This window comes from Sciurus carolinensis, chromosome 17 (assembly GCF_902686445.1).
Source record: "Sciurus carolinensis chromosome 17, mSciCar1.2, whole genome shotgun sequence".
In the NCBI taxonomy this organism is placed as follows: domain Eukaryota; kingdom Metazoa; phylum Chordata; class Mammalia; order Rodentia; family Sciuridae; genus Sciurus; species Sciurus carolinensis.
Window position 1 is genome coordinate 5,102,417 of NC_062229.1, and position 20,456 is coordinate 5,122,872.

Here is a 20,456-nt window from a genome sequence, read left to right on the forward strand (position 1 = left end):
GAGGGAATCAGTCACAGTACTTCAACCAGAGGCACAGCCAGCACAGAAAGCCACTGCTTGGCACATTACAATGGAAAGATAGATCAGGCAAAGCCACGCAGCGGAGACATGAATAATCCAACCAGAATCAGGTTCACAAATTTGGAGCTGCTGAAGGTTTAAGAACTGCCATGGGAAGTTACATAGGTCAAAAGGAAATTCAATCAAAGCCTCTTTGGTATTTATTAAACCAAATTTTTGATAAACTAACATTATCTTATTTTTTCATTAAAATTCCCAAATTTCTCCCAAAGGAGAGCACTCATTTTTGCTCCATACAAATATGATGAATCTATGTAAATATTTTTAAGAAATAGTTTCTTTTGTGTTGGAACTTTTTCTTTTTTGGCAGGGGAACCAGGGATGGAAGTTGGGGCCTCACATATGCCAGGAGAGAGCTGTACCACTGAGCTACAGCCCAGCTCCCGGGTGACTTTTAAAAAGAGGGCTTTTCCCTTTGCAAATGGGCCTAGATAAGATTCAGCAAACTCTCAGAGCCCAGGACCAGCATCTAGTACCTTGGTGGGAGTGAAAATTGCTTTTCGGGAGTGCCATTTCAAAAGCTAGCTCCTTCCACACACTGGCACATGAAAACTCCCAGAGAAATGCCTCAGGGTTTTTATTAGAAGACTGTTCAAACGGTGAAGAAGTAAGAATTTCACGGTAATGAGAAATTCCAGGTGACTCCCAAAGGCTCACACACTCCACAGTTCCCTCTCACGTGTCCCAGCATCAGAATGGTCGCTACAGTCCAAGCAGGAGGGCAGGGAGGAGAGCAGTGGAGGCTCTGGCTGCTGGCTCATCACCTCTTCACAGTTTCAGCTTAAGACGAGTTCTCTCCAGGGGTGGGACGCTAACTAAGGCTGGCAGGAATGTGCGGGAGTGAGGGGCCTGCAGGTGAGGTTCTGGGATCAGGAATCCCACCTTCCCTCACGGGATGTTGGCCAGAGGAACCTGAAAGCCCATTTTTCCAGGAAAACATTCTGGTCCCATGGGGAGGAGTGCTCTGGGGCAACAGAGCAGGGACCCTCTTTGTGTGGAAGCTGGGCAATGGGCCTTGGTTCTGGGTTCCATGAAGAGGCCGTGGACTGGCTTAGAGTGAGAAGGGAAGTTTCTGGGGAGGAGACAAGGCCTGGGTGCAGAGCAACCTCTTGGATTTGTGAGCACAAAGCACACAAGCCCCTCTGTGAGGGATCAAGGAAAGGGGGTCGGGGACAGACAGCCTCAAACTGTCCAAGGGCTTCTAGAAATGCTGACCTGCTCTGGAGATGGCTATGGCTGTCACTCAACTTTCCACTTAAATAAATAAGTAGCTAGATAAATAAATAAATAGATAAATAATGCTGTCATTCCATGACATCAAAGAACTAAAAACCAGCCTGTCATTACATGTTTCAGACTCATGTCAAGGTTAAAAGCTGCAGATACTGAGTTATCCTGGTTTGGATTCTCTCCACACACTATTTACTTATAAAATCAGACCACATTCCTGAGGAGCTGCGGGGACCAGGCCTTGTTTACTCCACAGGCCTTCCCTCGGACCCTTCCTACTGGATTCCGGATTAAGAACCACCAATCCATGACTACCCATTCCTGAGTCTTGGATTCAGAAATTCTTTCTCTTTGAGGCAAGTGTTTGTTTCTTAAGATCTTATGACTCCTCCCTGCATGCTGGGCTGTCTGTGCCTTCCCTAGCCAAAAAGAAAGAAAAGGTAAAACAAAAAACAAAACAAAATTCGAGCAAAACAAAATCAAATTTAATGGTCTTAAATGCAAAAGTAAAAACAAACAAAAAACACAAAAAAGCAAAAGAAAATTAACAGAACAGAACAACCCAAAATGTCAAGGCAGTTATGAAGAGAATTTTGAGGGTTAATCTTTAAAACTACAAATCAAAGGTTTTTGTTAATAGATAACTGGCAAGAAGTAAGTACTTTTCTGCTGAGTGTCCATATGAAAGCAAAATTCCAAAACAAAATTCGACTAAGATAGAAAAAAGTCTAGCACTCACAAGGAGGGATGCGAGAAATACAATGCTCAAATGTTTATGTGTTATTAAAAAATAGAGCTATCTTATGTATTCAAGCTATGTTAAATGCTCTTGGAAACTGGAGAAATCGTTGTGAACAATAGTATCTGATGTGTGGGGCACTGTGCATGCAATGTGTGGACAGAAATTCGGGATGTCAGAGCAGCGACACATTTTCAGGCGTGCCTGGAGCTCAGGTCTGACTCTGGAATATACTGGAGTTTCCCTGAAACTCTTTGGTCCATTCCCATTGGTGCCCGGGCTTATGAAACACCTTTGTGTCCTTCTCTGGAGGGCCCAGCCTGGCCTGACATGTGGGACCCTCCCCTCCCTGGTGGTGGCCCACGTTGGACTGGCCCGCTGCCACTCCCAGGACCACTTGGCAGAGCCCAAAACTGAGTGAGCAGGAGGTGGCAGAGGGACCTGCTTGGGAAAGCAATTTCCTGTCAACCAAAGCATACATTGCTTAAAATGTTGAAGCAGTTGAGAAAACGCACACTCGGCATCTGTCTAACATCTTTAGATTAAAAACTAAAACTAAAAGATCATGTTTTTTAATCCAGTTTGTGGAGACATCAAATGAAACGAGTGTTAGACAGTCTTAGAAGTAAAGCATGCTTCAGTTTCACCACCATCCAGAGGGACTGGTTAGTCAACGCAGTCTACTTAGGTTTCTGTTTAATATATATTTTAAAGGAAATAACTTAAGAAACTTAAAATTGGTCTAACATTGTGGGATTTCAAACATTTGAACATGTCGGTTGCATCCCAGAGTATAAAAACCTTTTCACTTCTCATTTAGACTAAGACAAACACTTGGTGAAAATTGGCGCAAAATGAGTTGTACACTAACAAAAAAGTTTCAACTTCTTCACTCTTAATTATCTATTCCGTACAAAAAAAGCATGAGCGAGTTATTTGTGGGACTTGTTGGTTTTGAAGGAAACCTGTAAGATTTTGTCCCCCAGGCGGTAGCCATTCAGACTTGCTATGGCCATTGCAGCTTCTTCATAGTTTGTCATGGTCACAAAACCAAACCCTTTGCACTTGTTGGTGTTGAAATCACGAATCACTTTCACATTGGTGACTGCGCCAAAGGGGCCAAACATCTGCCAGAGGATCCCCTCATCAGCGTCTTGCCCAAGGTTGTAGATGAAGATGCACCAGCCTGAAGAAGCGTTTCCTGGGACATTGACACCAGAAAGCCCACTCATGTGATCTACACCCATAGGGGAGAACCTAGCAAACAGAGAGCACAACGTTCAGGTCAAGGTCAATGCAGGCTAGCGCGAGAACGCAGGAGGGTGGGGGGCGACCAGGATAGGGACAGAGAGCTCAGGCGCTCTGGAGCACTGGGCCCCTTCCTATTCTACGCAGCTGGGTTCCTCCAAGCACGAGATGCTCAAGGCTGGGGCACTGTGTGTGTTAAAAATGACTCCCCCCGCCCCCCAATCAAACCAAGAAGAACTCAGTGTCTCAGTGGAAGTGTGGAATCTCTGCTCTGCGGGGCATCAACTTCGGAGCCCAGTCAGTGACCTCCAGCGGCAGCGCCTTCCACTCCTCCCTGTGTGTGTGTTGGGGGGCCTGTTTAGCTATTCCTGAATTTTAAATTATGGGCGCCTCTTCCACATCCTCCTATGAAAGTGAAAGCTCTCTGTAGGAGCCTGACTTTGCCATCCCGATGGGGGAATTCCTTTGTGCTATCTGCATACACGTGTATGTGAACCTGAGGAGTTTTCCACCTTTGCACACTCCCCTCATCAGGACTCCTCTCCCAAGTTTCATGGCCATCTCTGGTTAGAGCACAACCCTGTGAGAGGCCACTTGCAGGACACAAGAACTTCCTACACAAAGCTCTAGGCTGGCTTCACTCACCCCCCAAGAACCAGCCGAACAACCAAAGGCTGTGAACTCAAGAGTCAAGGGTGGAACCAGGAGGGACACCAGCAACCACAGGTCACCTGACTTGACCAATACGTGGAACCCTTTCCCCAGCAACACTTTTAATAAAAAATAAGCCTGAAAACATGTGGACACTGCATTAAGGATTAAGATAGATAATAAAACTGTTAGTGTAGCTGTGCTGCCCTCTCACCTAAAATTTAAAAAGTGATGGACTTAGGGCCAATTTAAGAACAGTCAGGTATAATACAGCATCTGTGAAGCTGACAGCGCAACTTGAGAAGTCTCGCCTGCTCCGAAATAACACTGGGCTTCCAGCATGGGCCCCAGCAACCCAAGCCTGCTCCCTGCAGGCCCCACTGGAGGAAAGGCAGGGTGCCTCAGGCGCTATTGAACAGTCACCCTCTTGAGAGACACAAAAGAAGAGTGACTGGCCCTGGAGGTGTAGCTCACTAGCCCAAGGATTATTTTCAATATAAGAAGAAAGAAAGTAAGTTAAACAGCCCACACTAGGATATCTGAGTTGAATAAATGTCTCTGATGGCCTTCTGGTAGTCCCAAGGCTGTCTGGGACCACAGTGAGACCACAGTGTGACTGATACAAGGTAAGAAAAGGCACCCAGGTGTCTATGGGACACTAAGCCAAGTGGGTTTTGAATGAGAACTGGAAAGAGGTGCCAACTGTACAGTCCTGAGTCATGAGAGTCCCCTGCATTTTCACACAATTATTACCATCTGCCCTCCCTATCCATGGGTTCTCCACCCGTGATCCAACCGACAGCGAGTGAAGGAGATAGGCAGATGGAAACAATGGCGTCTGCCCTGCCCTTGTGCAGACCTTCCTGCACACCATGCCCTAACCAGACAGACAGTACAATTGTTATGTAGCGTTTACATGATATGAGGTATTCTAAGCCATCGAGAGAGGATCTGAATGAAGTACAGGAGGATGTACAGAGGTTCTATACAAATACTGTGCCATTCTGTATAAGGGACTTGAGCATCTAAGGGTTGCCCTGGAACCAAACTCCATGGATACTGAGGAACCACTATACACTAAAAAATAATCTGACGTTCTACTTTACCATCTTTAATTCAAACGACTCTCATTCTGATGAACTATCTTTGTTGGCTGGTCTTTCTCCTGCTGATGAGAGCTGGTTTCTTTGACCCTGACAGGTGTGAAAGTCTCCCCTCCCCATTCTTGTCTTTGAGGGGATAGGAGATCTGATCCTGACTTGATCTTGGGGCTTTTCTGGATGCCCCTGGACCTAACTCCAATTCCTTGCTCTTGTGGGGTTTTCTTCCACCCTTATCTCAGTCTGCCTTCTGTGGTGCAGCTCTTCCTCCTCCACTCCCTACTCCCCCGCTTGCCCCTTCCTCTCCTCTCTAGCCATCACGTCTCTGACTGTTCCATCACGCTCCTGCTGGATCAGCAATGCTGTTTCCCAGTTTCCTCTCTTTTCCAATTCTTCTGACTGTGACCCAAGTCCCCTTTTCCTCCTCCAGCCTTCCCTCGTTCTCCAGATGCTGCAGAGCTCCTGACACTACTGGCTACACACTCCACATTTTTAGAAGCGTCACTGCTTGTGCTATGGACTGCTAAGAGTCCAATTTTAAAACCTAGCTTCTGTCCAAAGACACTTCCCCAGTCCTTGTCTGTGAACCAGGAGGCTGAGACAGACCAGTTTCAGACGGAGTCAGGGTGGGAATGCTATAACTCCACTGTGAAAATGACACCTCTCAAGGTGGCATGTGTGCAAGTGAGCAGGGTCTACCCAACCTCACTGCCTGCCACAATAGTGAGAAATCTGCAAAATCACCAAGAAAACCTACCACACCTAAGAGAAGCCCTGTGCCACTTCTTGACTTTCTGACAAAAAAACAAATAAACAAACAGTGGCCCTTAAATTAGGCTCTCCAATTTGAAAACAAGGTAGATGCATGGGAAATTTTGCCTCAGGGCCACAGAATATCTGAAACCAGTTTAAAAACTCTGGATGGGGCTGGAGGTGTGGCTCAGTGGTACAGCCTAGCAAGCTCATGGCCCTGGGATCCATCCCCAGCACAGCAGAACAAAACAAACCCCCAAAACTATCTCTGAACCAAGAATGGTTCTCATCTGAGAACACCTCAAGGGGTATTTTTTGCCCCACAGATACAGAAGAATCTTTTAAACTCATGGCTCCATTCCCGTGTTACTGGAAACTGCACTGGAGCACTAGCCACTTGCCCTCCCAGGGGCTGGTGGGGGCTGGTGCCATACTTTCAATTCCAGCAAAAGGCAATGCCCCAAAGGAAATATGGTCAGCCCTCTGTATTCACAGATGCAAGCAGCTGTAGATTGGAAATGTCAGATCAAGAAAATATTGATCTGTACTGAACACACAGACTTGTTTCTTGTCCTAGGTTCCCTAAACAATACAATATAGTACAACAACTATTTAAGTACATTTATATCATATCAAGTATCATAAGTCATCTGAAGATGATCTGAAGTATACAGAAAGATGTACATAGATTCTATGCAAATGCTATACCATTTATATAGTAAGCTTCTTGGGTTTTGGTATCTGAGGGTATTTGCCCTGGAACCAATCCCCTATGGATACCAAGGGGCGACTGTAAATGGCTTAATGGATTTTGTACGGATTTTTTTTTGATGGGGAGCAGCGGTAGTGATTGAACCTAAAAGCACTTTAACATGAGCTAGACTCCGGCCTTTTTTATTTTTTATTTTGAGACAGGCTCTCACTAAGCTATCCAGGCTGGCTTTGAACTTGTGATCCTCCTGCCTCAGCCTCCTGAGCAGCTGAGATTATAGGTGTGTGCCACCACACCCAGCTGTATAGATGCATTTTTTATGAAGATGGGGCAGAACTAGAAAATGATCCTCAGGTGCAACTGTCTACGAGGATCAGCCTAGCATTCCAGCATCTCCCAGCTTGTAGGGTCACCCACCCAGCAGGGCTATGTGTAGTTTGAAAGAGTGTAGCTGGCCCAGAACAGAGAGCCAGAGCGCCAACCTCCAGACCCACCTGAACCTTTGCGCCTGGTGATGCACAGGGCCTCCGAACCGCCTCGCAGGCGAGTGGTACAGCTGCGAGAGGAGCGCCACGTTTTTGTTCTGGTTGGGATTGGCTGCAAACTTCACTGTGATGGGCTCGGAGGAACCTGGGGGTTTATGACCATTGAAACTGGTAATTGCCTCTTCTGCTTCCGACCGTTTGTCAAACCGGATAAACGCAACCCCTCTGGACAAACCTTTTTAACAAACCAACAAAAATGGAGTTAGGGGGAAAAAAATGCAAGGACTTTTAAAACTGAAAAGCAAAAGTCAAGTCAGTCTACTGTGGTTTAAACTGGACGTCTGGTTAATGAAATAAAAATTAAACCTAAACACAAAAGCAAATAAATGGATTAAAGAAAATAAACAATGACTAATAAAAGGTTTCAGACTTCCAAATTGAAGAAGGACTCCACAGTCTTATTGCCAAAAGATATTTTGGTGACAGACATCCCAAACAGACACCTGAACCTACTTTTTAAAAAAAGCAACATCAGAAGAGATACGACATCCACTGTCACTATTGAGCTGCCAAGTGCCCACCAGTGTGGGTGCATAGACATGTGAGGAGGTGGGGGCAGCCAGGTGTGGCGAGGGGCAGGGGCAGGTATGAGAACTCCTGCCTGGCTCTGGGTCTCTGTCCTCATGGGTCTGCTGTGAACAACAAGCTAAGGGAGTGTGTGGGTATGTTTCTTCCCAACCTGCTCTGAAGGCACTATCAGTGGCTTGGTGCCTGGTTCAGCCTGCACACCTTCTCCTTCACCCCAGGAAGGCGTGGGGTCCTGGAACCAACCCTCTCCCCAGCTCTTTCTTCCCAGTCATCTTACCCCTTGCAAACTCTCTCTCAGGCTCTGGGACCTCCAAGAAGCAGATGGGGCCACTTGTCCTCTTGGCAGAATACTTCCCATGCGTATACAACAGAGCAGAGCCCACCCACTGGGTCAGGAGTCACCACTGGGGCCCCCTTTGAGTGGGAAAGGTCTCCAGCTATCTGAAGGCAGGTCCTAGGCTGGAACACAGTCCCTCAACAAAGCGGCCTGAGACATGAGGCCTGACTGCTGAAACAGCATCTACCTAGCTGGGGTATGAGATGCCAAGTCAATTGGGTGGAGGAGATCTCAGTCATCCTTTACCCCTTGCCCATCCATACTCTATAGTCCTGGGGAGGAAAAAACAAGTAGATCCCATCCTCTGAAGGACTTGAGGAATGGAGTGAGTCTGGATGTGCTGAAAGGAGAAGCCAGCAGTCCACTGGCTCCTTCTGGGGAGAATAATGAGGTCGAGGTCAAGGTCAAGACCACACTGTGGGGAGATGTGACGGATGTAGGGCTTGAGTGACATCTACAGGTTGAAATCATGGGTGTAGCCTGGTGGGAGAGGCTGCCCCAACTTAGCTAAGCACCCTCATTCCTAAGACCACCAAAGGCTAAGATGTGGTTTCTTCCTTTCAGCACATGGTGAAGGACGATGACCAAAGCAGGACAGCCTGGGGCCTTAGGTAATCTGCTGAAAAAGCATACTACCAACCCACCCCAAGTTTGCTCCCCAACTCTTGGCACCCTTCTTGTGGGATCCAGGAAGGTCAATTGCCCTCACAATTGCAACACTGAGCCCCATGTGAGCACACTGACAGGGACCCACAGGCCAAGGGCTCTTTCTTTACAACTGTGGGGTACCACAGACACCCCAACTCTCCAAATGGGACTTTCCTCCTGATCCTGGGCCAGAGCTCCCCTGCACAGTGGCCTCAAAGCTGCCCCAGGCTTGGCACCATAAATCTTTAAACATGCACTAAAAACCCACACACCCAGAGGCACTCACTGTCTTAGTAAGGTCAGACCTAGCAATAGGCCTGTATGCCAGGAAAATTTTAGGTCCTGAGCTCATTTTCAAACTTCAGGTCAGAAGGAGTCCCTGAAAACAACACACTTGGCAGCAACTGTTTTTATTTACCCTTATGCAGCATAAACAAGAGTTTATTCAGTCCTGGAAACCTACAGACAAATCTAACTTTAGGCAAATATGATGGAAAGCTGTAGCTGCTAGTTCTTAAACAGAGATGCCTTCAGGTTTTGTACAATGGCTTTCGAATGAAAACTGCCCAGAGCAAACAAAGAAAACCTGAAAAAGAGAATAGCACTTCATGTAGGGGAACAAAAATTCATTAAATTATTCGATGAAGGTATAGATACTTTTTTTCTTCAGTCCTGGGGGTTGAACCCAGGGATGCTTGACTACTGAGTTACAACCCCAGCCCTTCATTTTGAGACCAGGTCTGGTTAAATTGCCCAGGCTGGCCTCCAATGACAATGGTCTTGCCTCACCCTTCCAAGTAGCTGGGATTACAGGCATGCATCACTGCATCCAGCAAGGGTAGATTTTGAGGATGGCTCTGCATTTTTATTTTTTCTTGTGTTTTTAGGATAAAGAGCAGAGACCTAGAAATGGCACAATCTTCAGATAAGTGAACTAATAAAGTTCACAATTAATTTTGGATAAAGAAGCAAAGAAAGAAATAAAATTGGCTCAGGATGTAAAGATTCTTTTCTTTTTGTACCAGGGATTGAACCCAGAAGCACTTAACCACTGAGCCACATCCCCAGCCCTTTTTATTTTGAGACATGGTCTCACTAAGTTGCTTAGGGCCTTGCTAAGTTACCTTGAACTTGAGATCCTCCTGCTTCAGCCTCCTGAGCCCCTGGGACTACCAGTGTGGGTCACTGTGCCCAGCTAGGATGTGAAGATTACTAAGAGAATGTCCCAGTTTCTTTCTTCAAAAGCATGTCATCTGAAGGTGAACTCGACACAAACTCACCTGCTACACCCTCCTCTCCCCTCCCCCTTGGGCCTTACAAGGACTCAGCAAGAGCAGGCTCTGTCCCCAGTGCAAGTAGCACTGGGCAGCAGCCTCCTTGAGGTTCACATTCCTGGGGGAGGGGCTGTGAAGTGGGAGATATCTGGGATACCTTCCTTGCCTGGCAAAAGTGTAGGCAGAAGTACTAGTTCCCTTTGCTAAACTGGCTAAGTATGGCAATGAAGTCCACGGGAGAGAGCAAGGGTCCTATGCACCACCTTGAGGTTCACAGCCAACTGTGGGAGACAATATTGAGGTACTGTGAATACCCTGGGAGACAATTCCCTTGCAGAGGGGAAAAAGGCACAGATGAGGAAGTTGTCTGCAGTGACCACTTCTGGTACTGCTGGGTATGTGTGTGCTCAAGATGTTGAGGGGAGCCCCTGAGAAAGTCAGGTGGTTGGGAGTGTATTCTCAGTGGCGGAGTGCTCCACTTGAGAGAGAGTCTGCTTCATTAAAAGGAGTAGTGCTGAACCACGGCTGGACAATGACACGCCACAGTAGAGCAGCCTGTGTGCCAACTGGTCGCCCCACTTATATGCTATGATGTGGGGTGGGGTGGGACTAACCCTGTGCACAAGGGCCAGCTAACTAGATCCTCTCTTAACTGGCACTTGAAAGTTAAGTAAGGGGTATTTCAGGGACCTCAGGAAACTCTTCTGGTACAGGCCAGGGATCCCACCAAGTAAACAGCTGTCCCCATCCACTCCAGGGCAAGGGCAGAATGAAAGGAAATCCAAAGCAAACCTCAATTTGACAGCCCCAGCCCAGGATTATAGTACAGCAGCTCACCAGGCAGAACTGCCACCTCTAGGCAGGAGACGGGGGATTAGCTGACAAGGGCACCTGCCCCACAGCAAAAATTTCAGAAGGATGTGGCTCAGCATGTGAACTTCCAGCACCAACTGTCACAGGCAGGAAGGCCCTGCTTGTACACTACAGAAGAGCAAAGGTTCTCATGGGTCTGTCCTGTTCAGCCTTCGAGGGCACTGCTAGTGTCTTAAGAGGAAGGTTGCCTAAGAGCTGGGATTTCTGGAGCCCACCTACCCAGTGTACCTGGACACCACAGTCAAGCAGTGGTGGGCACAGTCTGCAGGAAGAATGTAAAACTCAACCAGGGATGACTCAGCAGGCTTTGCTGAGCCCTATGAGCAGAGAATCTTCCTTTGTGGTCTGTCAGCAAATCCCATTCCTGCTGGGAAGAGAGTGGAGGAAGTCTACAGCAGGAGTGGCCTGAGTCCTTGTCCCACAGATGGGGCCACATATGGGGCCTGGCAGAGAACATCCTGGTGCCCATCTTTAAACCAGTGGGGCAGGCAGTCAGGTGTACAGTCAGGATGGAACTGCCATGGGCATCTGTGTGCAAGTTCTAAGCTTCTCTGTGCCTGATGGCTTCACATTCAACTCAGAGGCCCAAGACCTGTGATGAAATGGCCTAGCAAGGACCACCAAGTGGCCAGGACTGCCAGCAAGAAACTCACTGCCCTTGTACTCTGTGCTTCATATGTACTCCTGGAGTGGGGCAACCCAATCAGGGAGCCTGAGAAAGGGCCTCTGAATCAGCCAACCATGTCACACCATCTGCCTGCATTAGGACAGCTGAGTTAGCAGCAGTCTTTTTTTTTTTTTTTTGTGGTGCTAGGGATTAAACCCAGGGTCTTGTGCTTGAGAGGCAAGCACTCTACCAACTGAACTATATCCCCAGCCCCAGGAGCAATCTTTCTACCTCATTTGCAGGCCTAACTTTGGATGCCTAAGAAAAGGTGCCAGGATTTCTTAGTGTTTACACCAGAAAACACTGGCCTAATGCTGGGGGCTCCTTTAAATGCCATCTTACTTCCTCAGTCTCAAATCAAAGTCACTATTTTCTTGTTTCAATTCTGCCCTTGATAGAATAACTGACATCTAACAACCAAACAGTATATCTTCCCCAGAAAATGTGGCCCCGACCTGGAGGAAAGCCCTGGTCATCGGTCCCAGGCTGCCTGCCGTACCTGTGGTCTGATCCACAAGGACCCGGGAGTTGATGATTCGCCCGAACCGAGAGAACATGTCCTCCACGTCCTTCTGGGTCATGGTCCTTGGGAGCCCACTGATGTACAAGTTGGCATCTTTGATGACCTCTGAGCTTGGGCGAGCATATGACACCTTCAAAACAAAAACAGCTTCCTAGGATTAGGGTAGGTATGTAGATGAGGCACTGAGGGAGGGTGCTAAAATCTGGGGTTAAGGAACAGCGCACAGGACACTTTCTCATCCCAAACGCTTGCCACCCACAGTGTCATGTGCAGGCAGCCTACCATGGGCCAGGCTCCTTTAAATGCCATCGTAAAGGAGCCAACCCCAATAAGGTGAACATCATTCATATTTCACAAAGTTGAGAGATTAAGGGGCCCCACCCACTGGGTGGCAGGGTTGGGATCTAAAACTGGCTGCCTATTTTCCCACCATGGCCTTATGCCCACTTCAATGTGCTGCCCAGTGAACCAGTGCTGAGGACAGGTCCTGGTCTCTGCCTACAAAGAGCCTATGGTGTGGCAGGTAAGAGAGCTGGGAGCCCCTTAAGCAAATGTGTTACCCCTGCCAACAATCAAGCTTGTCACTGAATCCCAGAAGGGGCCCATGAGTTCAGTATTAGATGCCTGTGCTGGAGGGGTGCAGGGGACAGCTGGAAAAGGTGTTCAGTGCTTTCCCAGGCCAAGGCTGGTGGCTTTGTGGACTCCACAGAGCAGAACAGAAATGCTCTGTACTTTGAATGTACTCCCTGGACAGGGGCAGGGAATGGGACCAAGGCCACCCCTGATGAGAAGGAGCAATTGGCAGGATAGGACACTCAATCAAGTAAGAAGGCTGGGTGGTGAGGAGGAAGCAGGGAGCGTGTGCTTTAGAAGGGGTGGAGGCTTGGAACCATGCAGGAGAAAAAACAGTCTGAGGGGCACAGAACCACTGGGACCATACTACAAGGAACAGAAGAGCTCTGAGATGACAATGGACAGAAAGGATACTAAGGGCACTGGGTTCCCCTCAAGCAGCTGGAGGGTCCTTGAGTGAGCAGAGGTACACATGCTGGACATTTCCTGTAAACTTTCCTGTCTGCTCCCAGGCCCAGAACACCTTGGTTCAGCCTGTGGGAAAAGAGCTCTGGGTATACTTGGCCACCCTGTGATTTGGGTCGGGGGTTGGTGCACACACAGCACTGTCTCACCTTGGCCCACAGCCTCCCCAGCATCCCTCTCCATAGAGGCTGCAAGTATCCAGATTGACTGTCAGCCAGTCCTGAAGAACACCCTACTCTTGCTATTGCCAGTTACCCCCAACTTTACCAAAAGTCTTAGTGAAAGGCACTGTACTTTGGGTAGGATGGCTGAAGGAGGAAGGCAGCCTCCCTCATCCCCAGGGACTTCAGTTATTCTGCACTTTCCCAAGACCAGGCTAGACTGGAAAGAAGCTGCCATCTATACCTCCCCATGCTGGGCACTAGCCCTTTGTAGACCTGTTTAGCCTGGGCTATGCTTGGGACCATTCCTTAGCTTATCAAGGACTTGCAGCAGGAACAGGCATTCCCAAACTATAACCCTTTGGCTCCACTGATGTGGAGCAGAGCTCAGGCAGGGACTAACTACTTACTACCATGCTCTAGAGGAAGCCCAGAGGAGAAAGGCCTTTTGGAGCCAAATGTTGGGGAAAACTTCCATTCCACTTCTAGGACAACACATATCTTCAAGGACTGTGATAACTACTTTCCTCTTCTCTCCAAGTTCAGAGTCAAGGATGTACCAGAGCAGCTGGAACCCAGTGGGTATGCATGGACCCTGTGGGCTCCTTGGGGTGATGCTCCATGGCACCTTGGCCAGGAACCCTCTGTCCGAAGCTCCTGGTAACACTTATTGCCTCAACTGGTCCTCTCCTGTTCTGTTCTCAGGAAATCTTTTGTAAGGGGTTGAATTGTGTACCCCATGCCCCAATTCCAATTCATATGTTTAAAGAATTAACTCCCCAGGGTCCCAGAATGTGAACTGATTTGGAGATAAGGTACTTGCAGATCTACATAGTTAAGATGAGGTCACACAGGAGAAGGGTGGGCCCTTATACAAACAAGAAATTCAGGCACAGGCACACACAGGGACTATGTCAGGTGACAATAAAGGCAGAGTGAGGAGATGCTTCTACACGCCAAGGAATACCAAGGATTGCCAGCAATCGCCAGAAGTTGGTGCCCAGGACAGACCTTTCTCCAGTGCCTTTGTAAGGAACCAGTTCTGCTGATACCTCAACCTCAGACTACAGACTCCAGTGCTGTGAGCTGCCTGGTCTGGGGCAGTCTGTTAAAGCTGCCCTAGCAAGCTACACTCTTGAGCTGGGGAGCTCACAGCATACTCCTTGTCCATGTGGCACAGAGCCTGCCGTGAGTGAACAGCTCTATGAAGGTTGGCCACTGAGTTAATCAAGATCATAGAACAGTTAAAGGGCAGGGGCAGAAGTCCATCCACCAGGCTGAAACGGCACTGCTTCAGCCAGGTCAGTGTGCTTCCCTGATAGGCTGACAAAAATAAGGTTCCCAGGGTCACTACACAGAATGGGCAAACCAACAGCAGTCCTGGGTACCTGTATTTTATAACTTCCAGGTGGTTCTGATTATTATATAAGCCAAAGAACCATGCCATGAAGAAGGTCTCAAGAGAACCCTCCAGGCCTCCAATGTGAACTGGAGAGAGCACCTTATTATGGGGTGGGATGAAAAGGACAATATCATACAGGACACTCATTCTCAACAGCTTCAGAGCAAGAGAAATGACTCCAGCAGGTGTGTGTCTTAAGAATGAGATGTCAATCAGCCAGGTTTATGGGCACCTTGTGAAGGCTCAACCTGACATGCAGTAGTCCTGTGGTTGCCCAGCTGCTGCAGGAAATCAGGTCACAGGGAGGAGGCTCAGGGAAGGGCCAGCAGACAAAGGAGCAAAGATTGGGAGAAGGAAAAGGCTGGTCCCAAGCAGCAGGTATTGCCACGATCAGAGAATTCGGCAAGCAGACACTCAGGGCTGAAGAGGAGGTAGGGTTTCAGGATGAGAGAATCACCTCTCATCCTGGAGGGAATGGCAAGGGGCAGCAGGTTCAGAAGGAGGCAAAGGAATCTGGCCTATGTGACTGGGAGGTACTAACTATCCCAACAGGGCCCACAGCCCTGCCTAAGGCCTTGTCTGCAAGGTGCTACACAGCTGGCTTCCTCATCACCTGAAATCACAAATGAAGCCCTCCCACACCACTGCCACATGTGGCTTTTCTATTTTGTTTACTGTCTATAATCCTTATGACCCTGGTGTCTGGCTCCACAAGGACACTGAATCTGTTTTGGTCACTTCCTGGACAGTGGGTGCTCAATAAACAAGTACTCAATGAGATGTTGAACAAACTGGTGAGAGAAAGGTGGTAATGGGCCATGATGAAGCAGGAAGGGAGTGCTTAGCAGGGTGGGACTGTGCTAGTGCTGCCACAAGACAAAAGCCCACAGCACAAGGGCAGAGCTGGTCACATACCTGCAGGATGGGAGCCACATGGGGATGGGAAGATGGCCAGGTAGGCCTAAGAGACAAGTGAGAGATGTCTACAAGGAAGCTGCTTGTGAGCCACCATCCCCTGGAGACACCCTGGGCTGGTCTGATCCCTTCATGGGATCCTTTATTGGTGGGGTTCAGGAGGCCACAAGCCACTTGTATAAAGCCTGGGACAATCAGGGTGCACATCTGACAGACCCTCAGATTTCCTGAAAGCACCAGGTCTTGGAGGAGTAGTCATGCTAATGGTCCCTGAGATAGTGAGAGAGAGGCCAGGCCAGGACTCAGGCAGGGCAGAAATGGATGAGGTGTGATCAAATCTATTTACCTTGATGGTTTTTGACTGGAGCCTCAGGCCATTCAGCGTGTTGATTGCTCTTTCTGCATCCTTGGCAGTCACGTAGTTCACAAAGCCATAGCCCAAGCTGTGCCCTGTGGAGAACACAAGGACACCAATAAACCAGCTGCCAGCAAGTGGGCAGGTGAAAGTCATAAGGACAGCCAATGGAAGTTTTCAACTGGGGTCAAAGGCAAGGTCAGAAAAGAGAAGACTCTGGTGACACATCAAAATGTTAAGAGTGGCATCTGGGGATCTGGATTATAGATAGTGGCAACCGGTACATTTTTGTAATGAACACAGATAATTTTCATAATTTAAAAAAAGTTATTTAAACAGTAATAGCATGCTACTGACTGTATCTACAGAATGCTGACAACAGTTCCATGGGTGTCAAATGGGATGACCGGGATGGGCGAGGACAAAGACAACCACAGAGAGACAGGCTAGAAGGCAGAACCCAATGGATAATGTTCTGTGTTCCCGTTGATTCACTCTCACCTCATTCCCCAGAATGGAAAGCCTTGCTTAATTCTGGCACCACCTAGTGCCTGTTCCATTTACCTTACCAAAAGTAAGGCCAACTGGACCCAGTGGGAGAAGCAAGACAGAAAAGGAAAGACCCAAGAAGCTAGAGCTGAGAGAATTCCCAGGCCCAGCCAGTTTCCAGGGCTTCTCCCAGCAGCAAAAGAGGGTTTTGCAAAGTTGCTTAGAGCCTTGCTAAGTTGCAAGGCTGGCCTCAAACTTCTAATCTTCCTGCCTCAGCCTTCTGACTTGCTGGGATTAAAGGTGTGCACCACTGTTGACCCACTGTAACACCACCATCAGCTCAAGTTTAGGGGAGTCTTAAGAATGTAAAAACCTGAGTTCCTCCATCAAAGAAAATCAAGGTGACAGGTAGAGTGTCCCCAGCCTCTCTTTGTGAAACACTCACGACAAGCAGGAACAACCACTGGTTGGACACTCAAGAAAGACAGAATGGTAGGAGGAAAGCCCAGAGAGAAAGCTGCTGGGGTAAGTTAGAAAGGAGTCTCGGTGTAGGTCAATCAAACCCTTTCACTGAAGGAGAAATGGGAGGAGGCCCAGAGGTGAGTACAATCCACATACTCCCACCCAGCTCATGCCAGGACCTGTGACACCAGTCAGCACCCACTTCATTCTGTTTCAGAGACACAGCAGCCCCCTGTGACAAAGGCCTGAGCCATGCAGAGGCAGAGATCCTTACAGAGGTTCAGTTGGCTTCAAACAGAACCTCTCTCCCTGATAACAAGACCACAAACCTAGCACTCACCCGCTGTGAAAATCTGAGGATCTCTACCTCTGTGTGGCTCCAGGCTTTTGTCATAAGGATGCTGTGTCTCCGGTACCCAGAACAGATGAAGCGATGAAGTGGGTGCTGACTGGTATCACAAGTGCCTGCATGAACTGGGAGGACGTGGACGATGCTCATCTCCAGGCCTCTTCCCTGGCTGATGACAAGACCATAAACCCAGCAGAGAGCCTAACCCGGTTTTTGTTGTTGTTGCTGTTTTGGCAGGGGTGGGGGATACTGGGGACTGAACCCAGCAGTACTTCACCATTGAGCTACATCCCCAGCCCTTTTTGAGACAGGGTTTTGCTAAGTTGCTGAGGCTGTCCTTTGATCTTCCCACCTCAGCCTCCAGAGTTGCTGGAATTAAAGGCGTTCGCTACTGTACTCAGACTAATCCAGTTTTGCTACTTTCTTTTATTGCTACTTCATTTTTCAAATAAACTTTAATTTTTTTAGGACAACTTAAGATTTACAGAAAAATTATAAAGATAATACATGCAGAGTTCCCAAAGTCCCATGCCCTCTACTTAGTCTCCCTTATTAGTAACATCTCATATTAGCATGATACATTTGTTACAATAAATGAATCACTACTGGTATGCTATTATTATTATTATTTTTGGGGTACTGGGGATTGAATTCAGGGGCACTTGATCACTGAGCCACATCTCCAGCCCTATTTTGTACTTTATTTAGAGACGGGGTCTCACTGAGTTGCTTAGCGTCTTGTCATTGCTGAAGCTGGGCTTTGAACTCATGATCCTCCTGCCTCAGCCTCCTGAGCTGCTGGTATGTTATTATTACCTAAAGTCCACACTTGGTTGTCTTTTGTTTCTCCTTTAAGGTTTTTTTCCCTTCTCAGGACTCCACCCAGGATCCCACACTACATCTAGTCTTTGGATCTCCTCAGACTCTTCTGGGCTGTGAAGGCTTCTCAGACTGTGCTTAGTTTTGATGACCTTCACAGCTTGCAAGAGGGTTGGTCAGTATTTTGGAGAACACCCCTACTCTGGGCCTGTCTGGTGTTTTTCTCATGGTTAGACAGGGTGACAGGCTTAGGGGAAGAAGTCATGGGGTGAAGTGCCCTTCTCATCATGTCCTACCTTGAGTCAAAGGGATAAGCTGTCAACATGACATCACTGTTGATGCTGAACTTAATCACCTAGGTGGGGCAGTGGGTTTGTTAGGTATCTACACTGTCAAGTTCTCCCCTAGCCCCTTCCACGCTATCCTCTGAAAGGATGTGCTTCTGATGCCCAAAGAGTCCCTGTGAGTTAAGCTCTTCCTTCTCCTTCAGTATGTGCAAGCTACATGCATTATCTGCAATTCTGTGCAGGCCACTTTTTTTTTTTTTTTTTTTTTTTTAAAGAAAAGAACATCTCTTCTTCTGAAACACCTGTGGAAAAGAAATGGGGGTTGGGGGAGGAAGGGAAACAAAATCTGACCCTCCAGACCCATATTTCTAACAAAGACTTCATGGGTCTGAGAGATTCAGTTCCACAGTCCTGCCACAGTCCTGGACAAAGTGAGGAGCTGCTGTAGCAGTCAGGGGCCAGTGAGCACAAGCAGTTCAGGAAACTACCAATGGCACCAGGTTGGGAACTTCAGCTTCTTTACAAGCAGCTCAGACTAGAGTCTTGAGTGCAGAAAGTCTGTGGTAAGGACTCCAACCAGCATTCTGGTCAGGCTGGATTTTTATTCACAAGCACCTGCTCACTAACCCCTCTCTTTTGGTCTCCCACTGTGCCCAGGCCACAGAGCTTGTCCTATCTGCCCACAAACCCCAGAGCACCTCAGCTTCTCTCTGGTAGGAACCATTGCTTTTGGGCTTTGTCTTTCTGATCCACCCATGACCCTAAACCACCTGTTTCCTTTGCTGTCAGTTCCTTGGTGGTCTATGGGCTTCTAGGGAAAATCGAACACCACTAAGGACTAGTGTCCCAGGCTCTGTTCCTATGTCTTCCACAGTTAGCTCTGCTCATCCCTGCTCACCCCATTCCTGCCTCCTTACTTTTCTGTTGCTTGGTGGCCCCCTCCCAGCTGGTCCCCCAGGGTGGTTCACTGCTGACTCTGGGGTGCCACCCCATGGGCCTTCCTGAGTTCCTGGTAACACTAGGTACTGCTTGCCTCTTTGGACACCACCTCCTTGAGGAAATGAAAACACCACCAGGTTTTCCTTCTCCTGACTATTCCTCTTGGGTTCCTCAGGCATGTGAACCTCCTGACTATGCTTGCACCCAAGCCTGCCAATGTCCCCAAAGAAATCACACATCCTCAGATGGTCATGTCTTCCTTGGCCTGCTTCTTCTTCATCCTCTTCAATGAGCTGACATAGCAGCTGAGCACCTACTATGGTGTCAGGTCCTATCCTAGATGGGAAACTAATGAGCAGAATCCCCCAAGATAAAGCCCTGCAGAGGTGTCAGGCCTTGTGCCTGGCTGGGAAGTTAATGAGCAGAGACCCCAAGAACAAAGCCCTAAAGACAACATCTGTTGTGCTGTGAGGTGCTGACAGAACAGGTTCATGCCAGGGCAGTCAAGAAGGCCCTTGGCAAAGGTGATTTTGAGTCAAGACTTCAGCACGGCTGAGCTTGAGCAGTCCAGACAGAAAAACAAGTGCCAAGTCTCAGAGGCAGAGACAACTCTGGATTACTCTAGGAAAGGAGAGACAGCCAGTGAGGCTGAGCAAAACTTGTCTGGGAGAATGGTCTGGGAGTGGCTGTTGAGGGCAAAAGCCCACACAGAACCCAGTGGAGCACCCATAAATTAAGTTTTGATGTGGGACATGGGCAGCAGGCACGGATGAGGACAGCAGAAGGATAAATCACCATGAGGACTGCAGAAGGTATGATAGGGGAGGCAGTTCCAGAAGCAGTTCCCTAGGGAGGGCAGTTCAATGGCCCTAACAGGCTGGGTTTTCTGGGGTTGTATCCAAAGAGAGCAGGGCTTCCCACAATGCCATAGGGAAGCCCTGGCCTAGATCATGACCCTGAGCAGGCACCTGGTGGAAGGTTTTGAGAAAAGGAAGGGAAGTGGCCCGCAAGTTATTCTTTTTGCACACAGTATGTGTAAGCTGCCTTTACCACGGCATCTGGAATTTGGGGTGACGATGCAACTCCCCATTTCCTCTTCAGCCCAGGACCCAGGATATCAGCAGGTTGGCAGGGGTGTGAATCTACAGTTCTAAGCTACCTTCCCAATGCTTCTGTCCACTAGAGGCAAAGAGCCTATTAGGGCTCTGCACCCTTCTGAGAGATGGAAGGGAGACCTGAGTCTGGGGAGCAGCAGGGGTACTGGGGGCTAAGTTAGGCTGGGCATGGTTCCTGCACAGGCTGCTGTGGGCTTGGTGGTGAGGCCTGCCTGA

At 48.4% G+C, this 20,456-nt stretch overlaps 1 protein-coding gene across 1 annotated transcript in view; it reads right to left on the reverse strand.

Moving 5' to 3' along the window:
• Positions 1-1,774: 1,774 nt before the first annotated feature.
• The window catches only part of Elavl1 (ELAV like RNA binding protein 1), a 36,716-nt gene continuing 18,034 nt past the window's right edge, over positions 1,775-20,456 (reverse strand). The window contains exons 3-6 of the mRNA XM_047530616.1: positions 15,772-15,875; positions 11,886-12,039; positions 7,009-7,234; positions 1,775-3,307 (exon numbers count right to left, since the gene is read on the reverse strand). Of these exons, the coding sequence (XP_047386572.1) occupies positions 2,983-3,307; positions 7,009-7,234; positions 11,886-12,039; positions 15,772-15,875 (809 nt within the window). The 3' untranslated portion in view covers positions 1,775-2,982. The remainder of the gene's footprint in view (positions 3,308-7,008; positions 7,235-11,885; positions 12,040-15,771; positions 15,876-20,456) is intronic.